The 16,941-nt window shown below is 38.9% G+C and overlaps 1 protein-coding gene across 14 annotated transcripts in view; it reads right to left on the minus strand.

Moving 5' to 3' along the window:
- Nucleotides 1-16,941, minus strand: part of LOC102777248 (NLR family CARD domain-containing protein 3-like) — a 1,099,208-nt gene that overhangs the window by 985,729 nt on the left and 96,538 nt on the right. For 3 of the 14 annotated variants that reach the window (XM_087837892.1, XM_087837891.1, XM_087837894.1), the window contains exons 1-4: nt 6,434-6,560; nt 6,245-6,349; nt 3,871-3,949; nt 2,987-3,188 (exon numbers count right to left, since the gene is read on the minus strand). The exons of 5 other annotated variants lie outside the window; for them this stretch is intronic. In XM_087837892.1, the coding sequence (XP_087694018.1) occupies nt 2,987-3,188; nt 3,871-3,949; nt 6,245-6,349; nt 6,434-6,522 (475 nt within the window). In that variant the 5' untranslated portion in view covers nt 6,523-6,560. Of the gene's footprint in view, nt 1-969; nt 992-2,986; nt 3,189-3,870; nt 3,950-6,244; nt 6,359-6,433; nt 6,561-16,941 lie in introns of those variants that run through there. 6 more of the 14 variants (XM_087837890.1, XM_087837905.1, XM_087837900.1 and 3 more) reach the window with 6 other exon arrangements.

Here is a 16,941-nt window from a genome sequence, read left to right on the forward strand (position 1 = left end):
GTACGAGTCGGAGGCCATCACCTGATTAGGGCAGCAGAACCACATTATCCGCGAAAAGCAGAGATCAGGTTCTGAGACCACCCAAGGGAAACCCTTCCGCTACTTGTCGGAAATTCTGTCCATAAAAATTACGAAGAGAATCTGCGGCAAAAGTAACACGGGCAGAGTCCATCACCCACTGGAAACAAGTCTGGCTATGCTAACCAAGCTCCTGCAACAGGTGTATAAGGACCAAATACCCTTAGCAACAGGCCAGACACTCCATACCTCCCAAAAGATCACTCAGAGTGACACTGCTGAATGCCTTCTCCAGGTCCACAAAACACATGTAGACTGATTGGACAAACATCAATGCATCCTCAAGTATATTTGAGAGGATAAAGAGCTGATCCAGTGTTCCACAACCTGGATGAAAACCACATTTTTCTTCCTGCATTCGAGGTTCAGATGGACTCTCCTTTCCAGCATCCTGGCATAGACTTTCCCATGTAGGCTAAGGAGTGTGATCCCCCTATATTTGGAACACACCCTTGGGACCCCCTTCTTAAAAATGGGTACCGGAGGAAATCCTCTAGCAAAATTGTATAGAGGCGTGCCAACCAAGACAGCCCTATAACATCCAGAGTCTTCAGGAAACCTCATCCACCCCAGGTGCTCTACAGTGTAAACCCTAAAGTACAATAGGCTCAAAAGTTTTATAATCATAGAAATCAAAAGTAGCCACCAAGTCAAAACACCTTAAAAATTATAAGCAGATTTAACTTTTACTTAAGGGATCTTAGAATAGAAAGTTATGAGTAAATAAAACCTTCGTGTCAAAGTTATTAAGTTGAGAGGCTTGATGACATCATGGCGTATGTTCGTGAACCTGAACTACATACTCTGAAAAGTTTTCAAGATGGCAGAGGTCTGAAGCGAAGCGAAGTGAAGAAAAGCAAAGCAAGAAGATAAGTAAGTAAAATGAAAGACAACCTTATTATTCTTTGAGCTGCTGTCGATTGTTACCAGAGGAATGTTGCATCCGTGTTGAGTCATTTCGGTTGAAAAACTCACGTTTTTTGTCGACGAGTCGGCGCACATTTTGGAGCTAACTGCTCACTATTTTAATGCAAGCCTAAATTGAGACTAAAACGCCAGTGGCAGCCACGTACCAGTTGTTGGTAATTGTTATTTCCAGTGGTTTACTTATTTTCACCATAAGCTTTGTGATATGGTAATGGTTACGTTTTGGCGAAATATGTTTTACATATTAATCTAATAACCGCCGCTGTGTAAATGTGGGCTAAGCTAGCTGTCTCATGGTAACGTGAGTTGTGGTTTTTCTTTTTGTTCGAACAGCTTGAAGTGGGATTTGAGCATTAAACACAGTTATTGCCAAGCTCTGAGGTAAGTTATTTTTTTATTGTATTTTAATATTGTTGTGGTCAGTGCAGCAGCTGTAGTGGAAGATGAGCTTGTGGTAGGCGACATTCCCAAGTGGGCTGATGCATTTGTCTTGTTGTTCGGATTGTTTTATGTCTTGCATCTGGACTATCCAAAAAACCTGGTTAACACATTCACATTCATCCAGAAACTCCTGATGGGCCTTGAGGATGGTAAACAGTTGAAACCATGTCTTCTTCGCCTCAAAAACAATCTTTTACTGCCAGAGTAGCACGTAGAGGTGCTGGCACTATACTGCTGGCAAAATTCAAACTGTTCCACTGAAGTTGATGCCTCGCATGACTAGTTGCACTAAACTGTAGTAAAGTTTCATACAAAGTTCTGTAGGTTTAGGACATCTGCTGCTATCTGTTCCCCATAGCCTGAGACATAGACTGAGACAAACATGCCTCTAGATACCTTTTTTTATATGGTGGGTGTTCTATTTAACTTAGTCTTATAATGAAAACGTGGAAGAAAATGCTCATACATATTTTTTCGTTTTAAATGTTTCTATTTTTACAAGTTTTAAAAGGGAACAACTGGAGAAAAAAAATGATGCACTATATTATTAGTTATAAAAATACTATTTATGTTGAAGTTTAAGGGAAAAGCTAAAGAGTAGACTGAGACTATTTATTTTGTTTAAATGTTTATAAAAATGCCTTTTATTAGTTTTATAACAGCATCAGGCTGATACATTTTTATGTTGTTTCCAAAATTAATTTTAAAAGAGAGCCAAAGAAATCGCTGAAGCACTATATTGTTTAAAATGTTCACTGTACAAGTTGTACAATAAGCACTAAAAACATGTTCAAACGCAGAAGCATGTAAAGTTTTGTGCAGGTGGTTATAAATAAACTTGCAATTGCAAATCTGTCTCAGTTTTTTTTCTTTACAGAAAGAACCTGTCTATGAAGGGTTACACTTAGCGTGCGCTTTAATAGGTAATTAGAGTTTATATAAGTTATAATATTTAAGTTAGTAAAGTAATGAAATAAAGTTCAAATAGAATAAAAAATACAAGTTTAGTGAAATTAAACTTTGTAAGTTACTTAAATACTAAGTTACAGGTTGGAGGTAGTTCAATTCTTTGATCTTATTCAGGTCATATTTTTTAAGTTACAGTGAACTTATAGTTTTTAAGTAAGTTAACTTAAAAATTATTATGTAATCAGTTTCCTCATGAATGTTGAGTTCACTGGACTTATTCGGGTTTACAGTGTACCCAACAAGGAGTCATTTATCTCTCTTAGGGACCTCGCCCCCGGAGACAGGTAAGTCGTCCCCTCATCCACAGACTCTGCTTCTTCTACAGGAGGAGGAAGCCAGTGGGATTAAGGAAGTCCTCAAAGTATTCCTTCCACCGCCCGACAATATTCTCTGTCGACGTCAGCAGTGCTCCACCTGCACTATACACAGTGCAAGTAGAGCACCAGTCTCCCTCAGACTGCAGTTGAAGCTCTGCCAGAGGAGTATGATGAGGGTCTTGTAGGACAACAGTGGTTGTTTAATGACTGTTGTATTCATCAATCAGCTTAAACGCTTACAGAAATGCTCTTACTGCAATAGAGACGCTCAGCCAGCTCCTCCTGCTTCAGTCTCCTCAGGAAGTTCACTGTGATTGTCACAAGTGCCTTTCTGCTCCTCCTCTCCTCCTCATCCTCCCTCTGACTCTCTAAGCATTCTGGGTAACCTGGACTCAGAACCTTCTGGATCTTCTTCAGCTCGTTCTTCACAAAAGTGATGATGTTGTCCTCCAGCAGCTGGAACAGAATATTTACGAATGAACCAATCAGAGTGAAATCACATAATCATGAAAACATGTAAACACAAAGTGTGGATCATTAACCTGATGTTTACACCTCTGATGAAGTCTCAGCTTTGTTTTTATACCAAAGTAGTTTACACGGAGTTTGTAGTTGCAGAGAAAGACTCAAATCATTTGGAATTAAATGTTTTTACTTTACAAGGTTTAGAGGTTCTTTCAACAGTGAAATCCAAGATAAATAATCATCATTATAATATTTCTCAAAACTGAATTTGTGAATCAGAACTGAATCATTGTAAAAATCAGCAAAGTACACAAAGTCTGTACTTTTGGTTAAGTAGAAGGACAACTACTACTATTAAAAACTACTCCAGTAAAAGTTGAAGTACTCATTAAATTTAAAAGTAATAGTAAAAAAGAAAGCAGCTCTTTGGAGGATGTTTCTACTTTTAAAAAGTAGAAAGTTCAGATATTTGTTTAAAAATGTATGGAGTAAAAGTAAAAAATAGTTACTACTCAAGTAAACTACAGATACCTGAAAACAGTAATTAGGTTATGTAATGAAGTATTTGTACTTTGTTCTCAGCAATACACACAATCCACTGGTCTACAAAGAGCAGCATGGAGATGACTGTGAACAGAACAGATGTAACAGTAGTTGTTGTACATGTACAGACCATAAATATAAAGTCCAGCTGTGTTTGATGCTGCTGGGCAGACTGACCACTGGGAACCTCTGAACTCTGCTGGTCCACTCTGTGGAGGAACCATGAAGGATTAGATCAACACAGGATAAAGATCCAGGAGTTTCTGCTCAAATAACTTCATCTGAATCAACTTTGTCAAGTTTTAAACTCTCAGATTCTGAAGATATATTTTCTGTTTTCTGTGAACTTTCTTTCATCAGTGATGGAAGTGATGATGCTGCAGAAGCTCAGAGGAAACTTTGAGACTTCATCAAACTGATAAATTCACTCACTGGAAGGTAAAACTGTGATGAACCATCAACTAATGCTCTCAGGAGGCCAAAGGTCCCTGAATGTAACTGTGCAGTAGATTCATTGAGTGTTTGAAACCTGACGACTTCCATATGTTTTCATTCTACACACAAGAAGTCCTTTTCTCATTGGTTTGATTTGAGTTTTCATTTGAGTTTTCTGAGTCTCGTATTTGGAGTCGAGTCTAATCAATGATCTGACAGAAGAACATTAAAAAGGATTTACCAGTGCTGTCAAAATTAACATGTAGGGTTAGGGTTAGGGTTAGGGTTAGGGGGTTCATCTGTTATCATGATTAACATGAAAAAAATCTTTAACACGACACATCTGGAGTGCAGAACGACTCAAAATCCCTGAAATGTTTCTACCAACGCACTTCGGGCAGTTTGTCCAAGTAGAGTTACCTTTGCACACGTGCAGATGTGCAGCACATCTGTTAGTGACGGGCAGCTGAACCAATCAGCTCAATATGGAAGATGATAAACGCACACTGACCTCTTGATGGAAAGTTTGAGTATTAAAAAAATAACAAGGCGGACCAGCCAACCAACATGAGGTATTCTGCACATTGTGACAGAAGGAATTTTCTTTTCACCGAAGCACTTCCAGCTTAAAATATCACAATAATGCAAAGCACTGATGACACAACTGCCAAGTGGAGAAACTGCAGACCTGTTAATATTGTTAATAACATAGTTTTGCTTCCTCGTGTCAAAGACTTGAAGAAGAGTGACAGAGTGTGTTAGACTGCTGCATGATCAGTGCCACCTCCACAGACTTGTGAAGAAAATGATTGTTTTACAGATGGGCTCAGATTCAGGATCAGCTGAGGAGTTTGTGGCTGACAGAATCATGCACGTACAGAGCAGAGCCCATCATTAGCATGCAGGACTGTCCCTGGGGGGGTCGGCTCATTCAGGAGGTTAATCAATGTTTACAGAGTCGTTCAATAAACATGTTAAGTGTGTAAATTTGCCCTTTTCTCTCGAGTCTGTTTGCTCATGAAATGAAATTTGATTAGTTTACATTAAAAATGATATTTAATCGTGATTAATCCAAATTAATCCACAGTAACCCTGTGATGAGTCTGATTAAACATTTTCATCATCAGCAGTAATATAGATTATATATTATTATATATTAGTGCATACTTACCTTTTAGTATATATGTTTGTTACAAAGTTGTATTTACAGGAGAGAAGCTGAGTTAAAGACTGAAGAAAACTATTAAGTCTCTTTGAATTGAAGCATTTAACATTCTTTGTGTTTATTCTGCATTTACTTCATTATATGGTGTAAACGTCTGTTACAAGCTTAAATATAAATTTGAAAAAATGTAATTGATCAAGTAATTGTGATTGATCACGATTAATGACAGAAAATTGTGAGATTATGTAGTCATTTTTTAATCTACTGACAGCACTAGTGTTTACTCTTGTGCCTCCAACTGTTTTACGCCCTTTCAACACCTTCGTGGTCAAAAGTGTACACGCACAAAATCTACAATAAAATCCTCATTCAGCAATAGGACAGACACACAATCATTTATCTCTTTGTCTCAAACACACACACGTGTATTCAAAGCCTCGATTTGTTCATATTTCATTTGTTGTGTTTTTATCTTCAGCGTTTTCAGTGTTGGTGCATTTTACACCATAAATGTTTCCATTAATGAATCAGATTGATTTGAATGTGTTTCATCCATACAAATCACTCCCTGGTGGTCACATGACTCTATAACATAACAGGACTCATGTGACAAGAGTTTCATGCTGTAGCCTAAAATGTCAAAATGGTTGAATGTGGTGGAGTAAAAATGTGAGATATCAACTACTTTTCTTCAATATGAAATGTTTGCAGGGCCTGACAGGAAGTGGACGGACGATCTGATCACTTCCTGTTTGCTGAAGTGGGTTTTCAGTTGTTTAAAAACCAAAGGCTTGTTTTAAAAGACAGTTTAAATGGGACTGAGGGAACGAAATGTTTGTACTGCAGTTTATATCCAACAACATCAAGCAGTTTAATCAAAGAGCTCATGTTACTAACAGCTCACCTCTCTGCAGCAGACACAGGCTGGACTTTAAAATCAATGAAGAGGTGATCTTTAGACCGGTCACTCTGTAAGGACACAGAGCTGGGTGGAGGTCCAGGTGGGTTCCTGTGAATAATGATGGAGCAGTGATGTGAGTGCTGAGCTGTGACATGGAGAAGAGTCATGGACAGTTAGAGATGGTCATCTCACCTCTGAGCTTTGGTCTGGCTCTCATGTTCCCCACACAGAGTGCTTTTAGAGGGAGGGACTCCCTCCTCTCTGTCCTCACACTGATCCATGCTGCTCAATTCACATCAGCTCACACACACTTTCTACCTTCACCTGCAGAGGAAACACAAATCATTCATGTGCACATCAACTGAAATCCTCCTTTCCATCATGTGTGCTGTCCAAATATCAGCTGCTTCTTTCCTGCTTCATCTCAGTGTCAGCTGAATGCAGTCAGACAGCAGTGTGAGGCAGAGGAAGCTGCCATCAGCTGCTCTACTATCAGTCCACTAGATGGAGCCTGAAGCACACACGATGCATTCACTGACACACACTGATTCACTGTGACTGGAAGCTTCAGTCAGTTCAACACGTGTGAACAACATTTTAAACATTTCAGCTGATCCATGATTCAAAGAGGATCAGCAGAGTTAAAGCTTCACACTAATTCTTCCTGCTGAGTTTGCAGAGAACTGCACACACACTGATTCACTGCTAATGAGAAGCTTCTTCCATCCAGTAATTCATCATCCATCAGCTCTGCTGCTGCTCTCAGTCCTGGATTCTGATCACAAACTAAAAGCAGCTTTTTAACTCGTGTCTGTAAGAACTCTTACTGTTAGCTTAGCATTAGCTTAGTGTTAGCATGCTGTGTGGCTAGCTTAGCATCAGAGCTCTGCAGGTGTCTAGTGTCGTGTTTAAATATTAATCACAGTGACAGTAAAGGAGGTAAAGGGCTGTGACGTCATCACATACGCTGCGTCCTCTGTGGGCTCTGAGTGAACTCACAAAAGTTGTGTCCAAATTCATGGGCTGCATGCTGCTGAGGACCCGGCCTTCGCGGTCTACGTGGGCCGGGTCCTCAGAAGGTCGGGTTGGCCGGAAGTAAACGGCCGTGAAATTGGACGGTTTAGCCTTCTGATTTGCATCACCGCTGTCTCAGTGGAGTTTAATAAACTCGGCCGTCTGCTCCTTGCTATCTAAAATATAACAGGACACTTGCGTAAATTCTCGACTGTCTCATACTTCTGTTTAATTAGTTTTCTGTTTGACGTTTAGTCAGCTGTGTAAAAACCCAGAGGAACCCACCTGGGGGATTAATAAAGTTTTATTTTATTTAATCTAATACCTTTAATCTCAGCCAAACCGATTTACTCACGGACAAAGAAAACACTGAAGAAAGCCAAACAATAACATTTTTAGGTTGTCTAAGTGACTTATATATTACGTTTAACCCGAGTAGCGAAAGTCCGCGGTGATCTGAAAATGATGTGCCGGGAGTTGCGCCATTCTCGGCCGCATCAGTAACCCTCGAGCTCCCGGCTAGCTATCGAGCTGGTGGGTAACAGACGTCTCCGAAAACGTCGAAGCACTTTTGCAAATATGCAATATCTTGATAAACCGAGCAGATATTTGATGTTTACACAGCTACTTTCTCACCTGAAAATATGTTAAAAGTTTATTTTGTGACCCAGAAGGATTAGTATGAGTAATTTTAAAACTTAGTAGCTGCCGCCATTGTTGGAAACTGGAGTTTGGCTGGGCCGCGCTATGAATTCTGGGATATGGTAGGCCACGAAGGACACACCCGACCCATCCTTCAAATTCGGGGAAAAGGAGGATGCATTTGTCGGCTGCATTCAGAGGAGTCTACGAATTTGGACAGCCTTTGGCGCGTCGCTGTGACGTAATCGGTCTACAAATGCAGCCTCAGGAGGAAGCAGCCCATGAATTTGGACAGGACCAAAGTACAAACTACAAGTACACAAACACGAACGTAGCTCAGAGTGGTGGACACACTCGGCCTCGTTGGTCCAGCTGTGAGTCCGTTACCGTGAACTATGGAGCGGCAGATTTGTGCTGAACTAAGCTGCACACAGCTGATGTTAGCCAGAAAAACATTACACACTGACTTTAATGGAGAGACCGGAAATACAAACACACACAGTTTGTTGTGTGAAGAAATCAAACATGAGCTGAACAAACAGTAAAGTTCCTAAAGACAAACTGTTAAAGGAGGAAACAAAGCAAACTTACAGTTTCTTCACACACCAACAACAAGCTCCACTCCACACCTGGACACTAAACACGGACACACAGGTGAGCTGCTTCCTGGAAGGAGGCGGGGCTCCACCTGAAACTCAGCACAGGTGGGAGGGGCTCAGCTCTGTGTGTGCTGATGTGTTAACTTTAAAAATATGCCGTCTGACTGCTCAGACTTAGTCAGAGTAAAGTTCACATGCTGACGTGTGGAGACATGAAACCTTGTTGTAGCTGCAGGTGTGAACACACTGATCCCAGATCAGCTCTGCTGTATTTGTAACATGAACATTTCTGCTGCAAAGCTTCAAATGTTCAGCATGTTTCTCTGTTTCCAGTCTATAAATCCAGTCACACTTTCTACCTTCACCTGTGCAGTAAAGACTGAGAGCAGAGCTGAACCGTCCAATCAGTGAGCAGCATCAACATCTGAGCTTCATTCAGACTCTGTTTTTGAAGATGTTGTTGGTAAAAAGTTCATCTGCTGCTCACATGAATCCATGAAATATTTATTTCACTGAATGTTTCTTCAAAGCTCATTTCAACCTGTTGAAGTCATGAATGAAAGTGCAGACTGAGAGTGGATCACATGATGTTTAAGGTGTGTCATGTGACATGTTCAGTATTGTCACACATGTCTAGATTGTCCCTGATATCATAACTGCTCAAACACTGATGATTATATTTGAAGAATTATTACTGATGGCAGCAAAGTTTGAATGGAGCTCTCTGTCTGTGCTGATTTGTCGCCCTCTGGAGGTCAAAGCAAGTACTGCATGATGTCACTGTAACCACCACAGTGACAGGAAGTGTTTTTAAATGATGAAATATGTCAGTGATGCTGATAGTGTGTTCATCACAGACGTCCAGGCTTCATGTTGACATGATTCAAAGTGAAAGCAGAGAAACTGGAATGAATCAGGTGTTTTTACCTGGTGTAAATGGCAACACATTAAAGGTGTATAGACAGTAGAGATGTTTTAAAAATCTTTAAGAACAGTTCAGTAGCAGCGCCTCGCTCGTCACTTCTCACGGTAGATGACTTTAAACTCTGGCCCGATATTAGCTACATCCACATTATTAATGACTTGTATTTTCCGAAGGCGTTGTTGGCGAGGAATTGTGTAATTATAAGAGCACCGAGGCGTATAATTACCTGCACAGCAACAACAATGATAAAGTACTGCTCAACAAACAAGACGACTTTATTTTTCTTAAAGCAGCTGTAGAGCCGAGCCAGAGCGCTAATCAAGCTAAACACTTAGCATGGCTAATGCTAAGAGAAAGTGGAGTAGTGGAGACAGTCGGCTGTTCCTGTATCGCCGGATTAGGGAAATCATGTAGTCATGCTGCTGTTCTGTGGAGGGTATTTCACTTATCTGGATATCACAATGTTTAAATGACTGAAACAGAAACACTGGACTGGTCAAAGGCTGACTGGGGAGTCACGCTACTGCCATCTAGCCAAGTATTACATGGAGCACTGTTTACTGTTTACATGTCAAAGCCACTCGTTAACTTTGTGTGGGCTGTATGCTGCACAATCACAGGTTAAAATAATATTAAAAAAATAAAAGATTGAGGGCAAATTTACAAGACAAGAAAAAAATACAGTTATAAGAAGATGTGACGCAGGGTTGTATGTATATACATATATATATATACACATATACACATATATATACACACATATATATACACATACACACATATATATACACATACATACATACACATACATACATACATACACATATATATATATATATATGTATACACACACATACATATATATACATATATACACATATACACATATACATACATATATATATATATGTATACACACATATATATATATATATATACACACACACACACACACACACACTACTTTGAAAAAAAAATTAGACTGTTAATGTATGTTGGATGCAGTACGATGAAAAACTAGTTTTGTCCTGCAGATGGCGATCTTGCACCGTGTTCAGAGAGCCAACACTTTGATGAAGCTGCTCTACTCAACTTCCTTTTAGCCTGGGTTGGACTCTATAGGAGCAGCTTCCACTCTGGTTTCACTCTTAAACACACTTGTTTGATTTCAATTGTAAAAGTTGAAGAATAAATATTTTATTGCAAAATTATTTGTTGGTACATTTTTTGCGGGTCAAATATCTTGTTTGATTTGAGGAATGAACTGTTAGGGTGGAAAAAATGAATCAGGTTAAAATACTTTAAATCAGTGCAGATGTATAATGTAATGTAAAATGTTGATAATGGTTGTAGTGGGGTTGTAATGTAAATGTGTCTGATTAAATGTGACATTAATGCTGACGCTGCATAAACCTGAATGAACCCTGAAAACGTGATGGCAGGTGGCAGATTGGAGTCCACATGAAATATAGGCTGTATGAATACTGGAAATATAGATGATACAAATATGCAGCCAAACATTTGTGGACATGGATAAACTATCTGATCCGGCAGTCTGAAATGGAATGAAGCCCATTGACAGCCAGCAGGTCTGAACAGGAACGCACCCATTTGTATGCGTGGCAATGATGTGGCTGCAGCTGACACAGGATTGGTTCAAACTAAACATCAGACGCATTTCACAGAGTTCACAAATAAACTCACGTTTTTATCTTTGAAGATCATCATAAAGTAGAATTTATGGTCCAGTAGAAACAGCAGGAGGTTTGAGACTTCTGAGGCAGCAGAAACAGGATTTGGAGGAAGATGTTAATAGATCAGAAAGAATTGTACACTGTGGATCAATGCAAGTCTTTCTAGATAGACAGATCTTTAATAATCCCTCAGGTAGGTTCCTCTGGGACAGTCACAGATAGAGACACCAATTCTGACGTCCTTTGAAAGCCTGACTTTGAATTTTCATCACTCGTCATGTACACAGATGTTAATTCTACATATTCCTAGTACTGAACTCTAAATCAATATGAAGAAAATGCTCCTACTAATCTGCATATATGTTGATATCAAATCCTTTTCCAGCACATGGATAAATCTCTATAAATCTTTCAGTCTGATCAGAATGGGCACAGTGTTGTTATTGCAGCTCCCTGATGTTTGAAAAGCTAAATGTCCATTTTAAAGTGGTCTTGTGTAGGATTGTGTTTCCTTCCTTTGTGCAGTTCTTACAGTAAACATGTTTGAATGTTTCCTGTTCCCCTGATGCTTCTTCCTGTTGGATAAAGTTGGTTTGGAACAACATGTTCTTATAGGTTTCAATGAACTTCAAACTGTGATCCACTTACAAAACTGTTCATTTTATTGGAACAATCCACATTTGCATCCATTCATGGTACATTTGACATCTGAGCACGTTTGTACACATGATGAAAGGACAGATGGTGTTTGTGTGTCCTTCTTAAACTCAGTGTGGATGTTTCATCATGTAGAACGACTTAGAACAAAGTCTTTGGGAACATTTGGAGAACACGTTTAGGAAAGTAACATCCTGGTAGAACATTTTCTTAAAGCAAAGCAGAGCTGCAACATGACTGTGAGGATTCACAATAATAAAGTCAGAATACTTTATTATTATGAAGACTAAAGTGCACCTTAATGCTGCCAATGAATACACATGTTCTTTGTGAAAGCATGTGTGAGCACAGCTGACATGCACTACACTGACCCCACTCGCCCCATTTCTTCATCCACTTCTTGCTCTTGTGCTTGAAATGAGACGCAGACGCAGCAAAAGTAAGAGGCTCTAAAATCCACAAAAAGGGGGCTTGTTAGATCAGGATGTTGGATGTGATCCATAGAAAACACGGATAATACACCACTTTATTTGAAGACATCTGTAGCACTGCCTCAGTTCTGGATGTTTCCACAGACTCCTCTGTGCACCTAAAGAAAAGGTCAAAGGTCAGCAGCACATGTAGTTGGGACAATTCTTCATTTACAAACAACAGTCGCACAAACTACACAATCATTTTCCTCCAATGACACTTTTCACTTGCAGAAATGGTCCTGTGTGATTTCTAGGCTGTGATATAAAAACTAGTTCCTAATGGCAGCGATTCACTCAGTAAACATGTGTTTCCTTCACCAACCTTACACACAGATCCAATAAGATCAGGAAGTGGGCAGTATAGTACAATATGTGTTATTTTGTACTGTACTGCCCAAACTAAAGATCTGCTGAAGTGTTGGAAATGATTCAGAAGTTTATTTTGGACGATACAGCAGATCATTGTAGAACTAGAAATTGTAGAAAAAGTCCAACCAATGAACAAATGTGTGTATTTGTGGAGGCCGAACAAAAGCATGACACATTTCTCTGTTTCTATAAATTGGTGTCAAACACAAATATGAAGAGTTTCATTGACAGACTCCAAAATGCCCCCGCAGTGAATCAAAGGGAAATCCTACAGTGTGGCCAGAGAATCTTAATGGCTCCAACATCAACACATCCACAATGTTGGATCCAGTTCTACCTCACAGAGTTACTAAGACACACCCTCTGCCAGCATTACAACAGCTCCACCTGTACCTCTGCCATTTCAAAAAGAGCAGCTTGCTAACATTTTGGCTCCAAACACTTTGTGTTTAAGTTCCTAATCTTTGTTTTCTTTGTGAACCCGACAACATCTGGAGCTTTTTGACTCATAGAAACATCATTTTGTTCTTTAGATGACAGCAGATTGGGACTGAGATGCAGACATTTGAAAACATTCAGCACACAACTGAATAATAGTCCAACACAACAGTCTGTGTACAGACACACACTGACCTTTCAAATAGTCAAAGGAGTCAATCAAACACAGCTAGTTGAGTCATTTCTTCTGTGAGTCTAAAGTGAATCTAGTATTTGAAAGTCCACTTCCTGTATTTGTTGTTGAAGACTTCTTCAGCTTCTTCTCAAGGACATCAGCTGCTTGTTTGGCAGCAGAGGCAGTTAAGAAGCTTCCTGAAAAACACTGAACAGTGAGTTCACTGTGGCATATGACAAATTCAGCTTTCTATGTGCAAATGTGTCTTTGTCAACCTTTCAAATGCTGTTGAATCCAAAACATTAGCGGCTCCTTGGCTGCTCACTTCATGCACTTCTGTCTTTGTGACAGTCCAATGAAATCACAGCTGTTTCCACCCCCAGTGTCTCAGGACTGGACACCTTTAAACATGTCGAGGATCAAACAGCCGTCCAGCTAAACACACATGAAACTATCAAAGCTGACAATCATTCCAATAACATCTAATGGTTCATATATATAGACACAGCACTACAAGGAAATGGCTCTCAGCATCTGGCTGTGGTAACAAATGAGTCCCTGTTTGTGTTCAGATTGTGTGCATGTTTTAGACGTGTGTCACATGTAGAAACACAAAAATCCCACAATGACACAAAGATTGGTTTGACACAACTGTGCAGCTGTAAGTTGTTTCTAATGATTCATTGAAGCTCTTCTAACATTCTGGAGACGATCAGTACATGAATCTGTTCAACACGACAACAATTTGACTTCAATGTGAACGTTTGCCATTAAATAACCTTCTTCATCCAGCTGACAAGCATCCTTCATCCTATGATATTAACAGTTCCTCCTGTTGATGACAAACCTCTGACATGATCTGCTTGTGGAGCTTTTTCATGTGAAGCTCTCTGAGCTCAGGGCTAAGTTGCTGTGTTTCATCTTTAAGAGCTGCTGCCTCCTCGCTGGACTTGTTCTTCTCTTCTTCTCCTAATGACACCATTTCTGCTTCATATCTTTCACTGGGCCTAAAACAGATGAAGAGTAGATCTACTGCTGTTCACTGTTTGTGTCAATATGGAGAAATATGAACAGACAAACACAGCACACACTGTAAAAACTGTGATTTGGGTTAATTAGTATCTAATAGGAAAGTAATACTCAGTAAAAACATGTATGTGTTGTTTTAATTAAATCTAAGCAAAATTAAACATTTTTGAGATGTTCAGTTATTTAAATTTACACAATTTTGTTTGGGGTAAATTAAGCAATAGTTTGTTGAGCAGATTTAACAAAAATGTATGAGTACCGTGAAAAATGAAGAAATCTAATAGATTTAACTGATGAAAGCATTTTCATTTCAATCATTCTACACTTCCGCCTGTAGTCCGTTGTGCCACGTGCTGGACACACACGCTTCAGCAGTGGATGATCTCCATTTTGTCCGAGGTAAGATGATCTTAATTTGTACGAATATACGACACGTTTTAAACAGTAACGTGTAGCAGTTTAGAGTAAAAGTTCTAAACAGTACGATACGTCAAAATTAGATTAATAATGACCGCTGTAATGACAGTATCGTATTTTTACACAAAATGGCACGAAGTGGACTGCTAGCATAAGGTCACTTTCCAAGCCTTCACAGCTGTGTTACTTCAGAGCTTTGACTAACCACGTTTACCATATTAAAAAATATATCAATGATGTATTTCGATGGGCTGTAGCCTCCCTCATTTACTTTTAACATTTTATGAAAAAGTTTTGCACTCAGCAGTGATGTAGTTAAAATCATTTGTGCAGGATTTTGTCAGTCACAGTTTTTCAAAGCTTTTGTCTCCACGCAGTTTTTCAGTTGTGGTAATGAAGCTAAAGTGGCTCAGTCCAGCAAAATAACTGGTTTTCATTTTCATGCTGTCGGAGCCCCGTGACTTTAGTGCAGGCACAGCTCACATAGAGGGATGATGCAAGTTTCCAGTTAAACTTGGTCGTGTATCAGTGAGACCCACGCTCAGTCACGATGTTTCTGTAGAACGATCTTCAAGACAAAGGTACACTCAGGAAGTAATATAGTAATACGTGTTTAATCTGACATAAGTCTTTCATCATTTCTATGTTTAACACCCGATGGTGTTTGGATACAGAGATGACCTTGTGTAGATTAAAAGGACATCTTTTCAAATATGGGAAGATATATACAGTATATAAATACACAAATAGTGTCATTTCATGTCATGATCTGTCACCAGATCGGTACAGAAAATAGAGTCTATCCCCTTTTTAATCTAATAAAGAGTTTCATTGTTTTATATGTGAACCTCACCTTTAAAAATTTTAGTATTAATTCAAATTTGTCTTTAACAATTTGTGAGTGTAAAATTGTTACTTTGGAGAGTGCGATTGTTATTAATGTTGTGTTCTTTTCAGTTGTTGGAAGATCCCTCAACTTAAATTCAGCTGATCAGTATGTAGACTATGCATTTTGAATAGGTTGTGATGGATGATTGTATTGAATTAAACTACTAGTTTTGAAATTGAAGCAGCAGAACATGACCAAGTTGACCCTACTTAATCTAACGTAACTCTGCCCTATTACATTTTATTCTAGGTTGAACGAGATAGAGCTCCATGTAATCACTGATGACCAAATGGAGAAGTTGGTTCTTCCATCAGGATCCCACCAACAGTAGAGGAGCTGCAAAGTGTTGTGAAGGATACCTTTGGGATTTCAAACGACTTCAGTCTTCAGTATTTTAAACCAAAATTTCAGGACTACTGTGAAGGTTGTTGGCATCACCCTGGTCATCCTGCCAGTTTTCGGCAGCCCCTCTGATCAACTGTCAACTGACTATGACTCATCATCCAATCCAGTTGTGTCCAATGCAGACTCTGCTGCAACCACATCTTCTCAGGACACCATTATTCTCAAAAGGCAGAAGTTCACAGAACGTTGTGAGCCGAAGCTGTTCCCCACAGTCTGCATATGAAACTGAAATGTAACTGGAAAGAGCCACCGAGGAGTATAAAAAGAGTGGAAATCTTCTGCCCACCTCCAAAGTAAAGACTGACATTCTCGAGAAGTTGGCTGAAACTGTATTTTCAATTATGGCCTATTCTTCCTATTATTTTGGGGCGAGCACTAGTGAAGAATTTCAGTGCATACAATCGAAATTAATCAGAAAAATGTTATATTATAAATTTTGTATATGTTTTATATTCCACAATAAAAACAATTACTGTTTGAATGTTGTCTTTGTGAAATTGATTCATTTTACTCAGAAAAGAAGTTAAATTAATTTGATTTTCTCTTACTATTCAGTCATTAATTATAAAGTTTAATTGGAAAATTAGTGAATCCAATTTGAGTTTTAATTAAAAACAAAAAGTTTTAATTTTTTTGTAATGGATATTTTAGTCATTTTTTACTAAACCTTTGCCAGATCGTTAGTAAATTCATTTTGTCCCTAAATTCAACACATATTTACAAGAGAATGTTAATAATATATATTATTGTTTTTTGTTGAAATTTAATTAACATTTTATCTAAATTTTACATAAATCACTTGAAATTAAAATCTACTTAAGTAAATTAAGTGTCACGTTGTTGCCATGGGTTTTTTAAGTAACCTCTAGTCACAGTTTATACAGCACATACAGAGAAATGTAGACAGGATGTGCAGCCAGTGCAGTAAATGGTCTAAATATCAGCTCTTTAGAAAATGATCCTGATGAACATGA

Source organism: Neolamprologus brichardi, chromosome 3 (assembly GCF_056152115.1).
Source record: "Neolamprologus brichardi isolate AB-2024 chromosome 3, ASM5615211v1, whole genome shotgun sequence".
Taxonomy (NCBI): domain Eukaryota; kingdom Metazoa; phylum Chordata; class Actinopteri; order Cichliformes; family Cichlidae; genus Neolamprologus; species Neolamprologus brichardi.